This window comes from Salmo salar, chromosome ssa23 (assembly GCF_905237065.1).
Source record: "Salmo salar chromosome ssa23, Ssal_v3.1, whole genome shotgun sequence".
Lineage (NCBI taxonomy): Eukaryota > Metazoa > Chordata > Actinopteri > Salmoniformes > Salmonidae > Salmo > Salmo salar.
Genome location: NC_059464.1, coordinates 19,544,204 through 19,568,845, shown reverse-complemented (window position 1 = coordinate 19,568,845; position 24,642 = coordinate 19,544,204). Strand labels below are relative to the sequence as shown.

The window sequence follows — 24,642 nt, the reverse complement described above, 5'->3', positions numbered from 1 at the left end:
CGCAACAGTGTGAAAGAAGACTGGAAGTTATAGGCCTACTACTGCATTGGCCTATAGGCTAGGTGTTCCATGCGCTCATTTCTTTAGCCACCAATGGATCACGGTGTATCAATGTGTCCATATGGCAGACGCTGGTGATCTCGCATTAGTTTACTTTTACCTTTTAGTTTTTTAGCATTTTAATTCAGATTTTATGATTAAGCACATGACAATGATTTTGAGAAACGAAAACATTATTATAGAAATAAAACTGTGCCACGAAAATGAGCATATAAAAACCATAACTGGCACGCAGAATGGTAGAAATGGTAGGATAATTGTAAGCTTCCCCAAACTTGAAACTCACACGCCATCCATTAAGTTTTTATAAATTAATTGGCTCCATTTTTCCATGGTTGGATTTTGCCTATAGGCTACTTTGAAGCAAGGTAAGACATGCCTCATAATATGAAATAAAACATTCAGGTATCAAACAATTAAGTATGTTTTCAAAATGCATACTGCCACCAGCTCACATTGTTCAGTGGTGGGTAATGCGCTGATAGCCTGTTGCCTGAACTTGAATGGTGAATGGGAGGCACGCTTCAATTACAGGTTGAGAAATAGAAATAGTAGCTATTTTTAATCATGCACCAAAACAGTTAACAGGGGATTGCATTTAGATTAGTTGCACAATGAATGGGCTTATAAAATCACGTTTTATTCCACCTGGAGCACTGTACTCCATCAGGAGCACTGTGTACAGTACAGTACAATACAGTAGAGTACAGTAAAGTAGATATGTACAATACAGTACATCTTACTGTACTCTACTTACAGTTCTGTACTGTGCTCTACTGTACTGTACTGTGTTGTCCAAACTTGTGAAACATAGACTCTATGATTGGTTCAGCTTTGGTCCAGGGTGGACTGACCACGCTACATTTCAATGTCAAGGGATATCTGGTGTCGGTCGGTGCTCAGTGTGTGAGGATGCTTGTAACAGTAAATGCAAAGAGGGAAGGTGGTAGGCGTCATGGAAGGTTTCATTAAGAGTCGGGAGAGGTAACATTAACTGGAGATGGAGAGTGAGAGGGAGGGGTTGTCCAGACTGTTTTCACAGTCTTGCTTTTACCACCAGATGACAGAAAGAGAAAGAAAATAGTTATCAGCTGAATATAACCGTATGCCAGCCGATGGGAGGACAGTAGCAGGTGACAACTATGGAATCCCCTTGTAACCAATTAAATTGGAATACATCTGTTCCAGGATTTTTCAGTAATTCCTTTACCGATTTAATATTTTTCATTTTCGTTATTAAGCAGACGGTCTTATCCAGAGCGACTTTTCACCTACACAACGAGGGCTTCGAACCAGCAATCTTTCGGTTATTGACCCAATGCTCTTAACTGTTAGGCTACCTACCTGCCTGTATTTCATAAACAAACTTGATATCAATAAAAACACTAACTAATTTGTAGAGCTACCTTAACTTGTTACTTTACTTCAGCATTTTTGTGTTTTGATGTATTTCTAATACCTTTTAAGATTTTTTTTCTGGTAGATGTTGTCTGAGATCCCTTTTCCATCTGTTTGATCAGATGTCAAAGCTTTTACTTATTCCAAATTTGTGGGATGGAAAATGGTAAAAATGTATATTTCCCTTAATGTCTAAAAATATAGACTCTTAGCTTTCATTTGACACCCATTTTGACATGCTCCTTTGAATTTCACGTTGGTGCTTATGGAAATGCCCAGCTCACAACGGTTTCAGAAAAACTCTTCAGTCCGTAAGTCCTCTGCCTTTTATGAAGCTAGTGTAAACATGAATAATATTACATGGAGGTTTATGGCCACTATCCATCAATGGGATCTAAACATAGAAACCTTAGGGAGTACTATTTAGTTTTCTTTCCCAAGTCTTGATGGCGATATTCCATGACAGATGAGCAAATTCACCTGAGAAGCTTCCTTACTGTATGCTGTAGGATGAGACAGCTTGTGCTTCTACGGGCTAAGAGATGAGGAGCAGTTGAGTGAAAAGTTCATATGAGGAGAGAAGGTGAAGCCCTTTTTTATAAAAGCAACCTTGATATTTCTGTAATCCTAGCTTTCATCGTAATCATCCATCTCTTCATGCTGAAAGAAGAATTGAGGTGTTATCTGACCATCTCCACGGTGTGTGGGGTTTTATCTCCAGCCCAGTGTTGTGTGTACTCTCATGGTATATAATTGGACACATGGCTGCGGACCGATATGGTTCATGGAGTAGTAATGGTGTTGATTGGCCAGAGAGTAAAAAGAGATGTAGGATATTTTTTAACATTATGAAGTCATGTTGTCTGGTCTGGCTTTTAATAGTATTTGTTCATAAAATGTATATTATAAAGATTTACCAATATGACTGATATTATTTATCCTGTTCCAATGACACAGCCTTCTCACTGGGCACAGATGTCAGTTTAACATCTAGTTTTGATTTTAATTTGGTTGAGTTGTCAACTAACATGAATTCAATGTGAAATCAACAACAAATGTCACCATGTTATTGAATTTAGGTTAAATGTTGGGGGAAAAAAATTTGAAATAACCTTATGTTGATGACTTTTTCCAAATCCAATTTGACATTGATGACTTTTTGCAAATCCAATTTGTTTTCCACGTTGCTTCAACGTCATCACATAGATTTTTTTGGGGGTTGAAATGATGTGGAAACAACATTGGTTCAACCAGTTTTTGCCCATTTGGGTTGTGTAAATCTCAACACATACGACAGAACCCGCTAGTGTGTGAAGTGAACGCATGTAAAAGGGAAGAGAGAACCAACGAGACGTTTGTCAGGTTCACAGATGACCAAAAGGGGACATCACAACCCTCCATGTGATTCTAGGAACCATGACAGAAATAAGGAGTGCAAAGCCTACATTTTAGGCTGTGACACTGTGCATCAGCTTCCTCTTTGTTTTCCACTCGCTACTCTGACGTTTTCATTCGCTCGCAGGTAAATGATGCTCTCCTCCTGGGTCCAATGCACGCACTATGTTAATTAGAATAAAAACACCCTCTCTCTTCATGTGAGTAGTCGTCTGGAGGTTAGCTAACTCTGCCTCAGGAAGCTGTGTGTTTGTTAATATACAATATCATAGCGGGTGTGTATTTTAGATGGGATTTATCATCATCTCCTCTGTCTTAAATAGTTATTTTTTGGGTTATTCATTTTGTGTACTGTATGTAAGGGAGAGTTGGTTAAGTTGAGGCATTATTTACGTTCAGCATTACTCCCGCAAGGGAAATATAGTATTTTTTCTAAGATATTTACATATATTTCAGGATGTTGTGTATCCCTGGAAATAATCAGAATTCATGTAAATTGAGCCGCAGGACCGCATAAGTTAAACCGACCCACATTTCTGTGCTGAATGAAAAATCACCACTACTTTTATCTTTATTTTTCAAACACAATTCAACACAATCACAATCAATTTTTGTCTTTTTATTATTTTAAGCATATTTTAACACAGCCTTAACACCTAACAAACACTATTTTTTTTACACTTGTATCCCAGTGATAATCCCTTGCATTATGCCTTGGAAGAAAACACTTCAATTTGCTCAACTTGCCATTGGCTCAACCATTGGCTCAATGTACCCAATGACTATTGGCTCAACTTACCCCAAGGCAAACATTCTGTTTATATTAGCCCACACAGCTACAAGGATGCACTTTCATGCTAGGTTTAGGACCTCATATTGAAGCTTATAAAGACCCCCAACTGATTTATAGAACAATCTTAAAATGATCTACTTTGGTTTAGATACAAGCATCATGATACCTCTAACACAGTAAATTCATTTGACTTGGTGAAAATCAGTTTTTTGGACCAAACTTGCTTACCACTTTTTCCATGTGGATTCTTCCTTCACAAACTCCATAAAATGATGAAATCTTTTTAAATATATGGTCAAAATTGTTACATTTTCATTTTAGTAATTAAGCACACACTCTTATCCAGTGTGACTTACAGTTTGTGCATTCATAGCTACTGTAGGTGGGACAACCACATATCACAGTCACAGTAAGTAAATGTTTTCAATAAGCAAAGTCAGAGCTAGTAAGGGGGGGAAAAGTCAAGTGTGAGTGTTAGTGAGTGTTGTTATTTATGGGAGGATTTTATGGTTTCCTAGAAACAAGGATGGCTCAACTTACCCCTTTGGCTCAACTTACCCCACTCTCCCCTATGTATCTGTGTAATATTGATCCCTTATGTCATCACACAAACAAATAATTACTTATTATGAAACACTTGGTGTGTGTAAAATCCTTGTGTAGGCCTTCTCTTGGGTACTATGTTGAGAGATGTTCTTTAGTAAACGATAAACTTGTGATCACAAAAAGAGTAAAAAATACATGGATATTGCATAATAAAACAGAGTGACAATAGATAGTCAGATGTTTTCTCTTTTATGACAGTTAAAATACATGGTCCTCTCCTGGATACTCTTCAATCAGTCCTCTCTTGGCCACAACTCCCATTCAGTCAAGTGGGGTAGTCAACTTAATCAACACAAATACTGGTAGATATTTACATAGAAAAATAACTACATCTTCATGAATTTAATGTATTGATGTATTTTATGTGGTTGACTACAAATAATACATGTGTTAGATATTAACTTAGCACTCCATAAGTCATAAGTCCGTAAGTGTTTTCACTGAAGGCACATCTTGAGCAATAGCAGTAGATTGGCCAATCTATGCAACCAGATACACTTATCAATGCCACATCAGAAACATATTGTTTTGTGTTAGTATTGGGAAATTCCACAGTAAGAGAATACAACGATACAACTCTATGCATTAGGACGATGTTTAAAAATTTCCACTGAAAATATTACAAAAACACATTTGCTTGAAGAACAGTGCCGATGCAAAGTTTAGTAAAAGAAGGATGGCACAAACAGGACAAACCGTCATTCTGTTACCAAACTTTGCATCTGCACTGTTCTTCAAGTAAATGTGTCAGTGGAAATTGTTTAAAGTAGTCCTTGAACATAGAGTTGTATAGTTTAACTTTGCAGTCATTGTTTTTGTTTGACATACATTTTAAAGTGAAAAATCTGAGTCTCAGCATCATTCTGTTAACATGGAATTGCCTTATCGTTACTAAACTCTATTAGTGTACCATGTCAAGTGATTGCAAAGTTTTTATTGGACAATCAATTAATTATAATGACCATATTGTCAACTCCTGACCTGCAGTGTTGCAGCAAGTTGAATTGTGTGTATGGGGCAACAATAAGGACTTGTATAGGTACTGAGTTTTTGTGTAATAATACTTCAATGTTATGGCTATGACAGATGCACCCTTAAAATATATAAAAACATGCATGTGCATAATAGAAACACAATGTAAGGTATTTATATAATTGCTACACTAGACTGAGAGCATACTACAAGAACCTTTTCATACTGATATACCTCCACCCTTTAAAACCATCTACTTTTCAGATCATCAAAGGTGTGAAGAAATGTTATTATAGTGAATGGTGAGTGATAAACAGAAATGCTGGAAGCTGTATAGAAATACTTGATAAGATTAGTTAATCAATAATGGAGTGCATATATTTCTATTTTGTTATGGTAGAAAAGTCACAAAACCTTATGATGTTGCTGTATTGGGTATGTGTCTTTTACTCATCTCCAATGCTTCATTGCTATCTTTAGGTGAAATGACTGACTTTCAATTAGTTCACCTCCCCTCAAAAAAATACTTGGAGAAAATACTGAGTTCTATTCTTTTATGAAATCCACTCTTACTCGGTATTCCCATCTTATCAACGTACAATGCAGTGGTCCATAAACCACTGAACAAACTGCCTACCACTGGTCCCAAGGATCGCATGAGAGCATGGTTCTCACAACTTCTCAAGGCACCTGGTTTCTACTGTATGTCTTTTCTTCTTAGACTGTTTACTACTTGGCTGTGGGAATGCTAGAGTGTCCGGTTCCAAGAAGTCCCTCACCCTTTCTCCCCCATTTAGAACACTGGATGGGTACTGGATGTGTCACTAAGAGTCTCAAGGCAGAGGTCAATTCTCCTCCCCAGAAACTCTGAAAGCCAATGGTCTTTTATCCCTGGGAAAGTTGTTGTACAAATATGGTCTGTCTGTCTGTCTGTCTAGGATCTTTTTATTTAGTCTATGGGACAAAACCATTGCAGATTATTTTGTCTGCAATAATTATGACCTTTGGTTTATCTTTCTAAGAAATGGTGATGTTCAAATGTATTTGTTTAAATCACTGTTTAATTGATTGGCGGTTTGTTTCTCTCAGTTGGACTAAGCATTTAACAAATAATGTCATATTGTCATATTGTATTTCTACACTCTTTACTTTTTTAATTGACTTGTAAAATGTTGATTGGCTACAGGTATATAAGACAAATATAGTAGTAATTAGTCAGTATGGAGTCAAGGTGGTTTAGAATGAGATCTATCTTTATGTTTGTCCTTAGTTATCAAACCTGCAGTCAGAATCAATTCCATCAAATAATTTTAAAGGCCTAATTCCACTTCAAATGATAACCAATTGGTTTGGAATTTACCCTTACTCATCTTCTTATTTAACCAGCTCCTGGTACTTCTCGGATCTCAGGAAGCGGCCGAAGGAGTCCTTCTCCATCAGAGCATAAATTCTCTTCTGGGCTAGGTCAAAGGTTGTGGAGGAAAGGTCAAGCAGGTTCCTCAGGGTCACATCCTTGGTGTAATGATCAATGTTCACCTTAAGGGAGGAAAAGTGAGAAGGATGGGAAGGAGGAGAGAGTCAGAGAGAGAGACAGAGAGAGACAGAGACAGGAAGGATAAGTTAAGTCTGGGCTTCCACAACAAATACAACAATAGTACACATTTGCTTGCCACATTTTCTGTCACCTCTCTGGGTCCCTCGGTCTGGATGAAGTCCTCATAGATCTTTCTGGCTTTCACAGTCATCTTCATGGGAGACTTGGTCTTTTTGAAGTTCTCACAGGCCACCCAGAACTCAATGTTCTCCTCACTGAACTCAGAGCGCAGGAAGCCACGGAACATGGCCAGGCCATCTGGGAGACGGAGAGATAGAGGAGATGGGAATATTAAATTGTCAGAGAGAGAGAGTGGGGGGAGAGGGAAACAGAGCAAAGAACAAAGATGAAGCAAAGAGAGAGAAAGTAGAGACAGAGTGAAATAGAGAGACAGTGAGTTGTTCCCATATTTTAACACAGAGGGCATTTGGCCAATCCTCCAACATCTCCCCTGAGACCTGAATTCCAGAGACATGCTGCCACTGTTATGATAGGATGATGATAAGCTCTGATGGCTGAGTGTTTACAATATCAGAGTTAGGGGTTGGATTCTAACATGGCCCGCTAATCCTCAATATGTGTTGCTGAAGTGAAAACATAATGGGCCTAACTGTATATACAGTATACTGATCAAAAATATAAGACAACATGTAAAGTGTTGGTCTCATGTTTCATAAGCTAAAATAAAAGATCCCAGAAATGTTCCATAAGCACAGAAAGCTTCTTTCTCTCAAATGTTGTTTACAAATGTGTTAAATCCCTGTTAGTGAGCATTTCTTCTTTGCCATTTCTCCTGAGAGGTGTGGCATATCAAGAAGCTGATTAAACCACATGATCATGCATAGGTGTACCTTGTGCTGGGGACAATAAAAGGACACTTTAAGATGTGCAGTTTTGTCACACAACACAATGCCACAGATGTCTCAAGTTTTGAGGGAGCGTGCAATTGGCATGCTGACTGCAGGAATGTCCACCAGAGCTGTTGCCAGAGAATTTCATATTAATTGATCTACCATAAGCCGCTTCCAACATCGTTTTAGAGAATTTGGAGGTACGTCCAACCGGCCTCACAACCACAGACCACGTGTAACCACGCCAGCTCAGGACCTCCACATCCGGCTTCCTCCCCTGCGGGATTGTCTGAGACCAGCCACCCAGACAGCTGATGAATCTGAGGAGTACTTCTGTCTGCTATAAAGCCCTTTTTGTAGGGAAAATTGGCCTATGCCCTCCCAGGCCCACCTATGGCTGCGCCCTTGCCCAGTCATGTGAAATTCATAAATTAGGGCCTAATAATTTTTTTTTAATTAACTGATTTCCTTATATGAACTGTGACTCAGTACATGTGTTGAAATTGTTGCATGTTGCTTTTATATTTTAGTTTAGTATAAATAAATAACCAGAACCCTGATCCGGCAACTTCCCTTGACTCAGAAAAAAGAAAAACCACCTGACCTCTTTTTGGAAAAATCTCTTTGCTTTCATCTATCCAGGGACTCTACTATAGTGAACATTACTGCAGAAACACAAAGCTCATGGATGTGTGTCCTATTGTCTACCTCTGATGTTATCTCTCTGGCTTTTATTTCCTATCTGAATGGCCACTTTGAGACAATGTGTTACACAGAGAGGCAATCAAATGCAGCAATCTGAAATCAAATTACACAAAACCCTATGGATGATAAAAAAAATTCTGGAGAAGAACATTGAATTGAACTGTAGTGAACTATTTTATTTTTCCTGGATTGAAACTTCACTTGTGGCATTTAGTAGGCTATTGAATCACACTGCTACACATCAACATAATAACATTACAGAACATAATCTTCACCACTTTCCCCATGCTACCTGTTTGTTCAGGTTTCCTAACAAACTTTATTTCTGTTAAATCAATGTTCCATATTACACTATATATAAACAATTATGTGGACACCACTTCAAATTAGTGGATTTGGCTATTTCAGCCACATTCGTTGCTGACAGGTTTATAAAATTGAGCACACAGCCATGCAATCTCCATAGATAACATTGGCAGTAGAATGGCCTTTCTGAAGAGCTCAATGACTTTTTTAATGTGGCACCCTCATAGGATGCCACCCTTCCTAAAAGTCAGTTTGTCAAATTTCTGCTCTGCTAGAGTTGCCCCGGTCAACTGTAAGTGCTGTTATTTTGAAGTGGAAATGTCTAGGAGCAACAATGACTCAGCCGCGAAGTGGTAGCCCACACACACTCACAGAACGGGATTGCCAATCCTCCAAGAGCTGAAGCACATAGAGTGTAAAAATCATCTGTCCTCTGTTGCAACACTCACTACCGAGTTCCAAACTGCCTCTGGTAGCAATGTCAGCACAAGAACTGTTCATTGGGAGCTTCATGAAATGGCCAAGCAGCCTCCCACAAGCCTAAGATCACCATGCGCAATGCCAAGTGCCAGCTGGAGTGGTGTAAAGCAAGCTGCCATTGGACTCTGGAGCAGTGGAAATGTGTTCTCTGGAGTGATGAATAACGCTTCACCATCTGGCAGTCCGACGGATGAATCTGGGTTTGGCGGATGCCAGGTGAACGCTACCTACTTGAATGCATAGCGTAAACTGTAAAGTTTGGTGGATGAGGAATAATGGTCTGGGGCTGTTTTTCATGATTCGGGCTAGGCCCCTTAGTTCCAGTGAAGGGAATCTTAACGCTACAGCATACAATGACATTCTAGACGATTCTAAGAAATGTTTTGTTGAGATTGATGTGGAAGAAATTGACTGGCCTGCACAGAGCTCTGACCTTAACCCCATCAAGCACCTTTGGGATGAATTGGAACACCGACTGAAAGCCAGGCCTAATCGCCCAACCTCAGTGCCCGACCTCACTAATGCTCTTGTGGCTGAATGGAAGCAAGTCCCTGCAGCAATGTTCCAACATCTAGCGGAAAGCCTTCCCAGAAGAAAGGACATTGTTATAGCAGCAAAGGGGGGACCAACTCCCCATTAATTCCCATGATTTTGGAATGTGATGTTCAACTAGCAGGCGTCCACATACTTTTGGCCATGTAGTGTATCTGTATTCAATAGACGGTTCTGATTGAAAAGTGTTTTTTTTTTTTTGCAGCGCGGAGCAGTTCCCAGGAAATAATTTAATGCAATTGTTAATGCTACCACACCCACCTCCAAATCAAAACCAAACATACTGTAGATGTCAATGTTTGCTCGCACACGCTCCGTTTTACTTCCTGTCTGGCAGCATGGTGCCTGTATTGCGACGCTGATTAGCTAGGACAAACAGGTGTGAAACACAGACAGGTGTGCGCAGAAAATGAGAACACAACATGAAATTCATGTTTTGGTTTTGATTTGGAGGAGGGTGGTAGCATCTAACATTTGGATTTAATATGAAACAGCAAATGTGTTTTCACATGTGAAGTAAAAACATGTTAATCTTCTCACATGTGAAAAGGTGGTGTTAACATGTGAACTCAACATTTTATAAATGTGAGAATATGGTTTCACGTGTGAAATTGCATTTTTCGAATGTGAAACTGCAAATTTGACGTGTTTTTTTCATAAGGGTAGGTGTAACGATGACGCTGGGAGTCATGTGGTGAGTTTAATATTAATAATAAAGAACATAGCACAATACAAAACAAGCGCAGCGTCTGGACATGAACACAGAACCAATACTACCTGAAGAGTGATGTTAGGGAGTGCTAGATAAAGGATGAGTAATCAGGGTAGTGATGGTGTGCCTCAGGATGGGGGGCAGGTGTGCGTAATGAGGGTTGCCAGGTGTGCGTAATGATGGGTTGCCAGGACGGTGGTTAGTAAACCGGCGACGCAGTAGGCTACTACCATACACTAAGATCAAAGCATGTGGTACCAATACAACCCAGTAGCCTAAATCATGTACTTATGCACGTAAGTATTTATGTATGTACAGTACATATCTGATCACAGACAACTATATGATTTACACATGAATGTTGTAAGTGAGGAGAGATTCCTGGCATAATACCATCTTATAATTTTTGGGGAAGTGATTGCATACATTTAAGCATCATTAATGGCAGCATCCCTGAACATTATGCTATGTTGCTTTGTCTGTTGTGTCGGCATCAGGAATCTTCTGGGAGCAGAGCAGTTTACACATTTCACCACCAGCACAACATAACTCAAACCAGTTCTTAGTAAATCATGCTTCCCAGTGTGTGTGTGAGCTCATCATCTCACCAGCCAGCTCTAAGTATATGAGGCTTCCGACGCAAACATAAACAAGCAGGCTTAAGCACTGTGTCTGGTCATTCACACGACCTGGACGATTATGACGCACGCACGCACGCATGTACACACACACACACACACACACACCACAGCCTTGAGGAATGCATCACACTAGAACATTTACATTTTACATTTACGTCTTTTAGCAGACTTACAAATTGGTGGATTCACCTTATGATATCCAGTCGAACAACCACTTTACAATAGTACATCTATGTCTTTTTTTTGGGGGGGGGTTAGAAGGATTAATTTATCCTATCCCAGGTATTCCTTAAAGAGGTGGGGTTTCAAGTGTCTCCGGAAGGTTGGGCTGGCCATGCTGGCCATGCTGCTGCTCCAGTTTCAACTGTTCTGCCTGCGGCTATGGAACCCTGACCTGTTCACCAGACGTGCTACCTGTCCCAGACCTGCTGTTTTCAACTCTCTAGAGACAGCAGGAGCGGTAGAGATACTCTCAATGATCGGCTATGAAAAGCCAACTGACATTTACTCTTGAGGTGCTGACTTGCTGCAACCTCGACAACTACTGTGATTATTATTATTTGACCATGCTGGTCATTTATGAACATTTGAACATCTTGGCCATGTTCTGTTATAATCTCCACCCGGCACAGCCAGAAGAGGACTGGCCACCCCTCATAGCCTGGTTCCTCTATAGGTTTCTTTCTAGGTTTTGGCCTTTCTAGGGAGTTTTTCCTAGCCACCGTGCTTCTATACCTGCATTGCTTGCTGTTTGGGGTTTTAGGCTGGGTTTCTGTACAGCACTTTGAGATCAGCTGATGTAATATGAATACATTCGATTTGATTTGGTGATTGACTCCGCTGTCCTGGCGTCGTGAGGGAGCTTGTTCCACCATTGGGGTGCCAGAGCAGCAAACAGTTTTGACTGGGAAGATTGAGAAAAGACCCTTAAAGGCATTCAGTATTTTCCAGCTGTTTAATTTTAGACCCAGGTGTCATCTATTACATAATATAGACTTTATGTTCACAGATGGATTATAACATGTTAGTTCTCCCAGGAGATCTCTCTGCATAATGATAATGAATACCATCAGAGTTACTGTTAATTCTAGTCAGTCTGCTCAGTATTTGGCGTCACTTGTAAAGTATCATATGATTGGGTTAAGAAACATATGGTTTTCTAGAAGACCTCATGGCTTTTCACAAGGACTTATTTGGTGTGTGTGTATGTGTGTTTTTCTTGTCGTACTTACAGCTGTTGGTCAGCACATGGTCGAGGGACTCACGCCACTGAGCAGCCTCTTCAGGAATGGGCCTGTTCAACACACAAACACAATATTACAATTAAACAACACGCACCTTACCCTTGATTAAACAGTTTGTCACCCACAGCCTATTAATACAGCACCCTGCAAGGTCATTGAGGTTTAGAGGTCCTCGATTGTTCTCCCGCTAATACACACACACACACACACACACACACACACACACACACACACACACACACACACACACACACACACACACTAGTACGAGAAAGAGCCCTGCAGCATCTAACCTTAATTGATGGCTGTACTACTGAACTAGTGGGGAAAATAGCCATTACGTAAGAGGTTCCCCAAGTAAGTGGATGATCTCTCTCGTTGTCATTATATTTTATCCAGAGTGAATTACAGGTGCAAATAGGGTTAAGTGCCTTGCTCAAAGGAACATCAAAAGATTTTTCACCTTGTCAGCTCAGGGATTCAAACCAGCTACGTTTCAGTTACTGGTATATAGCCGAATACAAACAGTGTAGTTATTCCCTCCACAAGGCAATCAAACAGGCAAAACGTCAGTATAGGGACAAAGTGGAGTCGCAATTCAACGGCTCACACACAAGACGTATGTGGCAGGGTCTACAGAGAATCACGTACTACAAAAAGAAAACCAGCCACGTTAGACTCCGGGGTCTAAACACCTTCTTTGCCCGCTTTGAGGATAATACAGTGCCACCAACGTGGCCTGCTACCAAGGACTGTGGGCTCTCCTCCGTGGCTGACGTGAGTAAGACATTTCAACTTCTTAACTCTTGCTGCGTCCTCAGAGCATGCGCAGTCCATCTGGCTGGTGTGTTTACGGACATATTCAATCTCTCCCTATCCCAGTCTGCTGTCCCCACATGCTTCAGGATGGCCACCATTGTTCTTGTACCCAAGAAGGCAAAGGTAACTGAACTAAATGACTATCGCCCTGTAGCACTCACTTCTGTCATCATGAAGTGCTTTGAGAGACTAAACAAGGATCATATCACCTCCATCTTACCTGTCACCCTAGACCCACTGCAATTTGCAAACCGCCCCAATAAGTCCACAGACGATGCAATCGCCATCACACTGCACACTGCCCTATCCCATCTGGACAAGAGGAATACCTATGGAAGAAAGCTGTTCATTGACTACAGCTCAGCAGTCAAAACCATAGTACCCTCCAAGCTCATCTTAAGCTTGAGGCCCTGGGTTTCAACCCAACCCTGTGCAATTGGGTCCTGGACTTCCTGACGGGCCGCCCCAGGTGGTGAAGGTAGGAAACAACATCATCACTTCGCTGATCCTCAACACTGGGGCCGCAAAAGAGTGCGTGCTCAGCCCCCTCCTGTACTCCTTGTTCACCCATGACTGCAAGTCGCCATGCACACCTCCAACTCGATCATCAAGTTTGCAGATGACACAACAATAGTAGGCTTGATCACCGACGATGAGAGCCTATAGGGAGGAGGTGAGGGCACTCAGAGTGTGGTGTCAGGAAAACAACCTCTCACTCAACGTCAACAAAACAATGGAGATGATTGTGGACTTCAGGAAACAGCAGGGGGAGCACCCCCCTATCGAAGGATAGCAGTGGAGAAGGTGGAAAGTTCTAAGCGTACACATCACTGACAAACTGAAATGGTCCACCCACCCAGACAGTGTAGTGAAGGAGGCTGAAGAAATTTGGCTTGGCACCTAAAACCCTCACTAACTTTTACAGATGCACAATTGACAGTATCCTGTCGGACTGTATCACCGCCTGGTATGGCAACTGCACCATCCACAACCGCAGGGCTCTCCAGAGGGTGGTGCGGTCTGCACAACGCACCACCGGGGGCAAACTACCTACCCTCTAGGACACCTACAGCACCCGATGTCACAGGAAGGCCAAAAAGATCATCAAGGACAACAACCACCCGAGGCACTGCCTGTTCACCCCGCTACCATCCAGAAGGCGAGGTCAGTACAGGTTCATTAAAGCTGGGAACGAGAGACTGACAAATAGCTTCCATCTCAAGGCCATCAGACTGTTAAACAGCCATCACTAACACAGAGAGGCAGCTGCTTACATACAGACTTGAAATCATTGGCCACTCTAACAAATGGATCACTAGTCACTTTATAATGATGTTTACATACAGTGCCTTGAAAAAGTATTCATCCCCTTTGCATTTTCCTATTGTGTTGCATTACAACCTGTCATTTAAATTGATTTTGATTTAATGTGATGGACACACACAAAATAGTCCAAATTGGTGAAATGAAACAATTAACTTGTTTCAAAAAATAAATAAAAATAAAAAACAGAAAAGTGGTGCGTGCATATGTATTCACCCCCTTTGCTATGAAGCCCTTAAATAAGATCTGGTGCAACCAATTACCTTCAGAAGTCACAATTACAAATGCCAATTGACACTGTTTGAAGCAGAGTAGTTTCTATATGTTTCCCTCCTTTGAGGAGCACAGGGATGTAACTGCTGCAGTCTGTAGCCATGCTGTTCTAAGGTGTTTGCGGGAGTGTGCGCGAGAGAGAGAGTATGTGTTTTTGTTCATGTTTGTGTGTGTGTGTCTGAGGGAAGGAGAACGCTACAGTACTCACTTCTGAAGCTTCTCTTGCTTCTTCTCTGGTTTCTCGGGATAGAGGATAATCAGGTCAATGCCATTCTCAGGCTTCTGGAGGAGAACCCCCAACTTAGACTTGATCTCTTTAGCCCTGAGAAAGGAAACACATGAGGAAATAAAGGCATTAAGGAGGATGCTGTAATTTTTTTAAATGACACACATTCAGGAGTTAGAGCAGTATAACGACCATAGTAATGGCTTTGGCTAATGCAGATTGTAGTCAGGAAAACCAAGTGAGACACAGATAGCTATAACCAATCAGTGAAGTTCGATACAATACAAGTTGAAAAGCAAACAGCAACAGTGCAGAAGACCTACAGTACACTGTAAGACTTTTCTGTAATTTCAACAGTTGAACACTGTAAGATGCACAGTATACCATTCATGTGTTTCACAGCATTCATGCTGTAGATTGCACTGCATTATGGGTAAAATGCTGAAAAATACTGTTATTAACTGTAATTAGGAAGCTTCCTGTAAAAATTACTCTAACATACTGTACTTTTTTTTTTTTTTTTACAGTACTAGCTTATGCCTACTCTAGATTCAAATGATCCATTTCAGGTTCCATCTTCATGCTGTTGGGGGAGACACATGAAGCTCTGGCTATTTTAATAAATATAATCTTGAAGCGGCTGTGAAGTGGAAGAATATTTTCCGCAGCTGCTGAGTAGGTACCTTGCCTTGTTTATAAGCATATTTATTGTTTATAAGCATATTTATTGCTAGCCAATGTTGAATTACTGCATGTTTCCTTAGCTAGCCTAGCTAGATAGCTGGCTAACGTTTGCTAGCTACCTAACTCAAGTTGACAAAAGCCATTTTGGTTTGCTCTAAATTCCTGTAGATATCTAGCTGTGTGACCTATAAAAACATCACTGAGAGAATATTGTGATTAAAGGCTGTATCGCAGTCTCTGAGTGCCATAGAGAATACTGAGGACAGATTTGTGACCATTATGTTTCCACCATTAATACAGAGAAAGTTGCTTGTTTCTAGCAGTTCAAAAGATGACCCATATTTTTGGGGATTGACGGGCTGAATTTTACACATAATCCGTGTTATGAGCCATACTCGTGATCCACTAAAGCTGATGCGAATGACCTGTGCACCGTATTGTATCGAGGTGCCTGCCGACCTAAGGTGCAGTGTCACTGGTCAGCTGTGGCCTAACACAGTGTCGGCGATGGAATCTAGTAACGTGGCGGGTTTTCCCCTCCCAGGATTATACAGTATTTCAAGTAGGATAGCATCCTACACAAGAAATAACTAATATTGGTAGCCATCTAGATGTCACCGTGATATATTCTAGTGTCTTCCTTAGGTGTTACAACCCTGTGTGATTCGGTTCACTTGGCTCTCATCTGCGCAACATAAATCATCATTTTGTAGGCCAGAATTGGCCATTTAGCCTCTCCTGCTAACCATTTGATTAATTTAAAAAACATTGTTCCATGTTACAGTATTTTATAGGCTAGGTCTACCATATTTATTTCTCAACTTTCCTAATATTAAGCACATAGGTTATACTCCTGTTTTAAAGAAAAACAATCTGGCTGGCATGAAAATGAAACCCAGGAATATTGTCCTCCGTTCGCTACAATACTGGCCTATCACTTCTGAATGATATATTATCACTTGTGAATGATGCCCAGCTTAAGGCAAGAAACAGTGCATGCCTTTTTTGTTGTTGACTTTGTCAAATCATAGTCGCACACCTCATGTAGCCTAGCCCATAGGCCTATATAGTGCCAGTCAAAAGTTTGGACACACCTACTCATTCAAGGGTTTTTCTTTATTTTTACTATTTATACATTGTAGAATAATAGTGAAGACATCAAAACAATGAAATAACACATCATATAGTATCATATAGTAATCATATAGTAACCAAAAAAGTGTTAAACAAATCTAAATATATTTTAGAATTTAAATTCTTCAAAGAAGATAGCCCTATTTGGTAAAATACCAAGTCCATATTATGGCAAGAACAGCTCAAATAAGCAAAGATAAACAACAGTCCATCATTACTTCAAGACATGAAGGTAAGTAAATCCGGAAAATGTCAAGAACTTTTAAAGTTTCTTCAAGTACAGTCGCAAAAACCATCAAGTGCTATGATGAAACTGGCTCTCATGAGGACCGCCAAAGATAAGGAAGACCCAGAGTTACCTCTGCTGCAGAGGGTAAGTTCATTAGAGTCAACTGCACCTCATATTGCAGCCAAAATAAATGCTTCTCAGAGTTCAAGTAACAGACACATCTCATCTTGTTTGCACTTAGTGGGACTATCATTTGTTTTGACAATGACCCAAAAACAGACTTCCAGGCTGTGTAAGGGCTATTTGACTAAGATGCATCAGATGACCAGGCCTCAACAATCACTCGACCTCAACCCAATTGAGATGGTTTGGGATGAGTTGGACCACAGAGTGAAGGAAAAGCAGCCAACAAGTGCTCAGCATATGTGGGAACTCCTTCAAGACTGTTGGAACAGCATTCCTCATGAAGCTGGTTGAGAGAATGCCAAGAGTGTGCAAAGCTGTCATCAAGGCAAAGGGTGGCTACTTTGAAGAATCAAATATAAAATATATTTTGATTTGTTTAACACTTTTTTGGTTACTACTTTTTCCATATGTGTTATTTCATGTTTTCACTATTATTCTACAGTGTAGAAAATAGTAAAAATAAAGAAAAACCCTTGAATGAGTAGCTGTGTCCAAACTTTTGACTGGTACTGTATGTTTTGATAAGGTTTATATCACAACTAAAGTGGCCAAATAACTTCTTAACATTAAACAGATTAATCCCCTTTACAAAGGGTGTAGAGCCTAACTGGCATAAATATTCAGCATGTGAGTTTCAAGTTTGGGGAAGATAATATTAACCATAAAAATGCACCTTTATAATAAAAGCATTACATGCATAATCGCATATGCGGTCACTTTTGAGAATGGTGTTTTCCTGCTAATGGAACATTTTCCTTATAGCCTACTGCTGTGTGCGCATTGTTGCACTCATAATGTGAAGAAATAGTCTAATAGTTTATCAACATTTGAAGCTAAACATTCTGATTGGTTGCGTCAGCTTTTGTTCTATGGGGGATAGTAGATTGACATAGACTAGTGCTTTTGCTGTTCGTTGGGCCACTCATCTTGTTGGCTGCCAAAAAGTAAATGTGGACAGTTATTCCAATATCTTCAATATGCGCCTCGGAATTGGATACGGACGCATGCAGTTGTATCCCTGATGTGTCTGTCTTCACTTGTAGCCTGTGAGAAAGACCTGATCACGTGACGGCGAGCCATGTGAGTGAGAGGTGATATTATATTCAGCCCAAGGCCACAACGGCCACAAAAGGTATTTTTAGGTGGCATTATGGCCACACAAAGGGGATGCTGCCTGGAAATTCTCGGCATTATCAAGTGCTTGTCAAATTGTGAATGAGAGACTGCTGAAGCGTGTACAGCCTGTGCAAAAAAACAAGCAGAGCCTCATGCCTTTCATGTGACTTTTTTCAAATCACCATTGGAGTCGGATCATGCAACCTTAGAATGTATTAAAAATCAAAACATGTAGCCCAATGTTTGTATCACGACTAAAGTTACATAAATAAAAACTCAAAATTAAGCATATAGGAGTACCTGTTTCTTTGTTAATCACTCAAAGGTAGAATAGCTCACGCCCTCAAATAGTTTGGAGAAAATATCCTTTATATTTTATTCAGCTATGTTTAATTGTATTATTCATACTATAAAATAATATAAAATAATGCCACGGAATTCTAAGCAAATCTTGTCAGCTAAATGAATTAGTGTAGCCCACAGCCATAATGGCATAGCCAGATCAGGGCCTAACATAAGGACAACTCAGAGTATGCTATTCTGTTCTTCTGAAATGTACTACATTTTCTTCATATCATGTTTCTTTATACCTGCCTAATCTGCATCTTAATTAGTTAATCACCAGAGGATGACAAAGAGCAGAAACTGTACCTCTTTTTTGCTTTTAATTTTGGCAAAATCTTCCTTTCTTGCAGGTGGAAGCAATTGCTAAGTCTGGACTGCAGTAGTGGAATACAGTCAGCAAGATGCTATCATTCAGCCATTAAGATCTTATCAGATCATGGAACAATACCTTTATCTCTGCAACTGGAAACGTTCAACTTTTTGGATAGTTGAAAGATTTTGGACAAGTATTTAAAAAAAGTAGAAAAATTATTTAATGAAGAACTATATTCACAATTAACTTCATTACCATACAGCATATGTCAATGACTTCAACTATACTAAAAAAGAGCTCAGCATAAAAAATTAACTATGAATAAAGAAATCTGATTTTAATTACAGACTAAATGTTTTCCGACTAAGAAATCAACCTCAGAAACTTGTGATGTGATATCTCTGGGGTTATTTCAGGCAAGCTACAGTAGGAGAGATTACCCTTTCAGAGAGCAGAAGAGCATAATGCTTTTGGTATCTCACCTTTCCAGACATGTTTGGGGTAATGCAGCTAATCCTCTACACATTTTCTGTTTTTCTTTTGATGTGTTGTTGAGTGAGTCCACCACCGTAAGATTCCCTTTTCTTTTTGACTTTGTCTTTCAGCACTCTTGAGGAGTTTATATACATAGAGACTATTGGCTCAGGGCCAAGAGCATAAGCCAATGAAATGGAGGTCTGCGACTGCAGGAAGAGAAGTCAGGGTCAGCTGGGAGAGAAGTGGTCTGGTAGAACTGGGATGGCTGGAAGAAGAGGTTAGTCCCTAACCACAGATCTGGGATCAGATGCTTAAATTTACAAAGGTAAAAAAAAGTTGTACTGAACTGAACCATTGATCAGGTGGTGAAAGAGAAATGTGTCAAGTAATTCATCAGGATTTTAACAGCCTATTAACACTCAAATCAAGATTACTTTCGATTATCTTTCTCAATTAGCAAAACATGGAAGTGAATTCAACTTTAGGTATAGACTGCAAGTAGGTGGTCCTAGGACTGGCATGAACTCCAGCGGAGCTGGAAAAACATGTTTCAGATCAACATTAACTATGTGAGCAATGCATGCTTGGCTTTTTCAACCATCAAACAAAGCAAACATCATTAGCTATAAATAGGAAAGGTTCACTCACAGATATCCCGTCTACAGCTGTTGAGGAAAAAAAACCTTGTAATTTATATGGTAGTTGGAGCCATTCATTTTTATCCAAAAAGACCAACACTTATCTCCTTACAAGAGAGATCTGGACCTCATGTTAGAAGTTTCTATTAAAGTAGTTTCATGTTGAATTGTTTTCAACATTGTGTTGATTAGCCAGTGTGACAAATGTAACTGACCATGCTGTAATCAAGAATGGTGAACAATGATTGCATTTCCCCTATTGACGAGTAATGGTATGCATAGACATAGAGTGCACACCCACGCTCTCCAACTTTCTTTGGCACTAGCAAGTCTCAGTAGACTGAGGTTTGGACTTGAACCCTGAACAATGGGATGTGAAGTTACCATTCCTATATAGCTGATAGCATTGGTTACTAATGCACAGTAACACGAAAGACTGGTTCACATTCCCATGCCAACTCAAGCTGATTGTCATGTGAAAGTCCACCACACTGGTAAAGAATGTAGCTACACCAACAACCCTAAATAAGGTCTAGTTGTTAATGGTGGTACAGAGTAATACTTGCTGTATATCAATCATTATAAAGCAAAATCATAACAATGATAACAGTGGGACTTCTCTAAAACATACTTGTCTGAGAGTTTGGAGGTATTTCCCATTTATCTTGGATAGATTGTTAAACAAGACTGCATTTAATAAACTGTGTATATTCTCAGTGATGTAATCATTAATCTTAAAACACTGGTCTGATGAAGCTAATGCAATGTAACTTGTGACAACTTCGCACACAATTACAGTTGAAGTCGGAAGTTTACATACACCTTAGCCAAATACATTCAAATTCAGTATTTCACAATTCCTGACATTTAATCTGAGAAAATAATCCTTGTCTTAGGTCAGTTAGGATCACCACTTTATTTTAAGAATGTGAAATGTCAGAATAATAGTAGAGAGAATGATTATTTTCAGCTTTTTATTTCTTTCATCACATTCCCAGTGGGTCAGAAGTTTACATACACTCAATTAGTATTTGATAGCATTGCATTTATATTGTTTAACTTGGGTCAAACGTTTCTGATAGCCTTCCACAAGCTTACCACAATAAATTGGGTGAATTTTGGCCCATTCCTCCTGACAGAGCTGGTGTAACTGAGTCAGGTTTGTAGGCCTCCTTGCTCACACATTTTCTATAGGATTGAGGTCAGGGCTTTGTGATGGCCACTCCAATACCTTGACTTTGTTGTCCTTAAGCCATTTTGCCACAAATTTGGAAGTATGATTGGGGTCATTGTCCATTTGGAAGACCCATTTGCGACCAAGCTTTAACTTCCTGACTGATGTCTTGAGATGTTGCTTCAATATATCCACATAATTTTCCATCCTCATAATGCCATCTATTTTGTGAAGTAAACCAGTCCCTCCCCCACAACATGATGCTGCCACCCCTGTGCTTCACGGTTGGGATGGTGTTCTTCGGCTTGCAAGCGTCCCCCTTTTTCCTCCAAACATAACGATGGTCATTATGGTCAAACAGTTGTATTTTTGTTTCATCAGACTAGAGGACATTTCTCCAAAAAGTACAATCGTTGTCCCCATGTGCAGTTGCGAACCGTAGTCTGGCTTTTTTATGGCGGTTTTGGAGCAGTGGCTTCTTCCTTGCTGAGCGGCCTTTCAGGTTATGTCGATATAGGACTTGTTTTACTGTGGATATAGATACTTTTGTACCTGTTTCCTCCAGCATCTTCACAAGGTCCATTGCTGTTGTTCTGGGATTGATTTACACTTTTTGCACCAAAGTACGTTCATCTCTAGGAGACAGAACGCGTCTCCTTCCTGAGCGGTATGACGGCTGCGTGGTCCCATGGTGTTTATACTTGCATACTATTGTTTGTACAGATGAACGTGGTACCTTCAGGTGTTTGGAATTTTCTCCCAAGGATGAACCAGACTTGTGGAGGTCTACAATTTTTCTGAGGTCTTGGCTTATTTTGATTTTCCCATGATATCAAGCCTGAGTTTAAAGGTAGGCCTTGAAATACATCCACAGGTACACCTCCAATTGACTCAAATGATGTCAATTAGCCTATCAGAAGTTTCTAAAGCCATGACATAATTTTCTGGAAGTTTCCAAACAGGTTTAAAGGCACAGTCAACTTAGTGTATGTAAACTTCTGACCCACTGGAATTGTGATACAGTGAGTTATAAGTGAAATAATCTGTCTGTAAACAATTGTTTGAAAAATTACTTGTGTCATGCACAAAGTAGATGTCCTAACCGACTTACCAAAACTATAGTTTGTTAACAATACGTTTGTGGAGTGGTTGAAAAACAATTTTTAATGACTCCAACCTAAGTGTATGTAAACTTCAACTGTTCCATGGCTGGTATAAGCATGATTGGTTGGATCATGGTACTGGCATTTGAAAGGTTTAGTTGCCAATATACAGTATACTGTAGTCGTAGTCAATATATGGAATCATGTAGTAACCAGAAAAGTGTTAAACAAATCAAATATACTTGAGATTCTTCAAAGTAGCCACCCTTTGCCTTGATGACAGCTTTGCACACTCTTGGCATTCTCTCAACAACCTAGAAAATAGTAAAACATAAAGAAAAACCTTGAATGAGTAGGTGTGTCAACACTTTTGACTGGTACTCTATCTTAACTTCTAGTTGCTTTGAAATTTTTTCAGTAAATCAGTACTATTTAGGTACCATGACATTTACGATCTGTATGTGTAAAGCAAATTGAAAATGAACAATCCTCCCAAATCTCCTAATGTGAGGAGTCCTCTCAGAAGAACATTACATTTTTTAAAGAAAGTTCAGGAACAAAATGGTGAACAAGCATGGAAAACTGCAATTACACACATGACACTCAGAAAACAAGTAAACAAACATTCCATTACGTTCAGTCTGATCCTTCTACTGTATGAAGAAGATATATATATTTAAATACACTTAATTTGTCTGTTTGCTGTAAACTAAAGAGCATCTCTGAATAGAATCCAAGCCAGGAACTACACTCTTAGAAAAAAAGGTGCTATCAAGAACCTACAAGCTGACCCCATAGGAGAAACCTTTGAAGAACCCTTGTTGGTTCGAAGTTGAATACATTTGGGTTCCATGTAGAACTTTTTACACAGAGGGTTCTACATAGAACCCCAAATGGTTTTACCTGGAACGAAAAACATTTTTTACCAGGAACCAAAAAGGATTCTCCTATGGAGACAGCCGAAGAACCCTTTTTGTGTAGAATAATCTCATTCTCTGGGTGATGGAACGTGATTTACAGCCAGTAGCCATACTATACAGGCCAGGCTGCTTGACAGGGATGGATATTTGGAGAGCACACAGAAAACAAAGGCCTGTACCCTGGATAGGAGGAAGAAGGTGCCCGTTCCTGTCCCAGACAAACCAGTGTCATGACGTTGGCCTGTGGGTAAGGTTTATGACCCCCCCATAAATACCTTTCTCCCTTCCCCTCTCTTTCTGACCCTACTGAAGGACTTGAATAGCCTGTGTTAAATATAGAGAGTCTGGGAACATCAAACAAATCGGGAAAAGGAACCATATTTTGGTAATAAAACCAGTTGGAAATATGCTTGGGAATGTAAAGAGTATGGATGTCAGTTCGGTTGTCATCTGAGACATTATGACTGATGACAGGACGACATAAACTGTACCTGAGAAAGTATACACCCTCTAGTTATCAGAGTAACATGGAATTGTTATGCAATTGAAATGTTTGATATTGAAATTGTTTGTTAGGAGATTAAATGTAATTTTAGCTTCCAAATGAGAGAATTGGGTTTTCATAAGGAAAGTGCCCTGCTTGATCAGTGGCCCACCCCTGTGAAGAGACAGGGGTTATAAACGATGAAACACATCCTTCCCCCTCTCCACTATATAAGCCTTTGACGAAAAGATAACCATAGTTCCAGTACGTGAGGTCTGCAGCCTCTACATTAGAAGGACACACATGTCAAGTACAGAACTAAGCCAACCTCGGCGTGAGCTTTGGTGGCGAATGGTATGAACTTTGAGCTTATTCACTACAGAAGTGATACTTCCTAGCCGTTGAGTTAGCAGCGGCCGCTGTAGATGTGGGCTAGGAAAGGACGGACGACGGATCCAGTCTAACAACCAGACGAAGATACCACCACGTATCCACTTTACCACCATTGGCATTCTTCCGAGGACAGGAAGATCTGTTGGCCAACCCGGCCAGCATCTACGACCAATCTACCGAAGCGCAGCTCAGAGTAAATATTTATTGCATTTTCTTTTTCCAAATGGGCGGTAATTTAGAATGCATAAGATAATGTATTTACGATAGCATAGCTGCTGTTTCTTTGTTCCTAAGTCTTCCCGCTCTTTCATTCAAGCCCAACCCCCTTTCCTTTGTGTAACCAGCCATCATGTATGACATCATTTGTATTCGGTGTATTTGTAATTCTGTGTGATTAGTTTAGGTATTTAGTAAATAAATAATTAAACCCAATTTGGTATTGCTGATTCAACTTGTTAGCCAGGGTTCGTGAAGATAGCCAAGAATTTACAACTTT

At 40.0% G+C, this 24,642-nt stretch overlaps 1 protein-coding gene across 1 annotated transcript; it reads right to left on the bottom strand.

Annotated features, from left to right (window-relative positions):
* Positions 1 to 3,457: 3,457 nt before the first annotated feature.
* LOC106584144 (regulator of G-protein signaling 5-like) lies at positions 3,458 to 20,101 on the bottom strand. Its single transcript, XM_014169061.2, has 6 exons — positions 20,083 to 20,101; positions 19,440 to 19,640; positions 14,933 to 15,046; positions 12,298 to 12,359; positions 6,910 to 7,076; positions 3,458 to 6,760 (listed from the first exon to the last, which is right to left on the bottom strand). The coding sequence occupies exons 2-6, from the start codon at positions 19,481 to 19,483 to the stop codon at positions 6,599 to 6,601; spliced, it is 549 nt and encodes a 182-aa protein (XP_014024536.1). The 5' UTR covers positions 19,484 to 19,640; positions 20,083 to 20,101; the 3' UTR covers positions 3,458 to 6,598.
* Between the last annotated feature and the right edge of the window lie 4,541 nt (positions 20,102 to 24,642).

Coding starts and splice junctions, on each gene's coding strand:
- LOC106584144 (XM_014169061.2), bottom strand. CDS start 19,483: ATGTGTAGAGGATTAGCTGCATTACCCCAAACATGTCTGGAAAG. Junction 12,360..14,932: donor AAGCAAGAGAAGCTTCAGAA/GTGAGTACTGTA, acceptor TGTGTTGAACAG/GCCCATTCCTGAAGAGGCTG. Junction 7,077..12,297: donor CCATGTGCTGACCAACAGCT/GTAAGTACGACA, acceptor TCCGTCTCCCAG/ATGGCCTGGCCATGTTCCGT.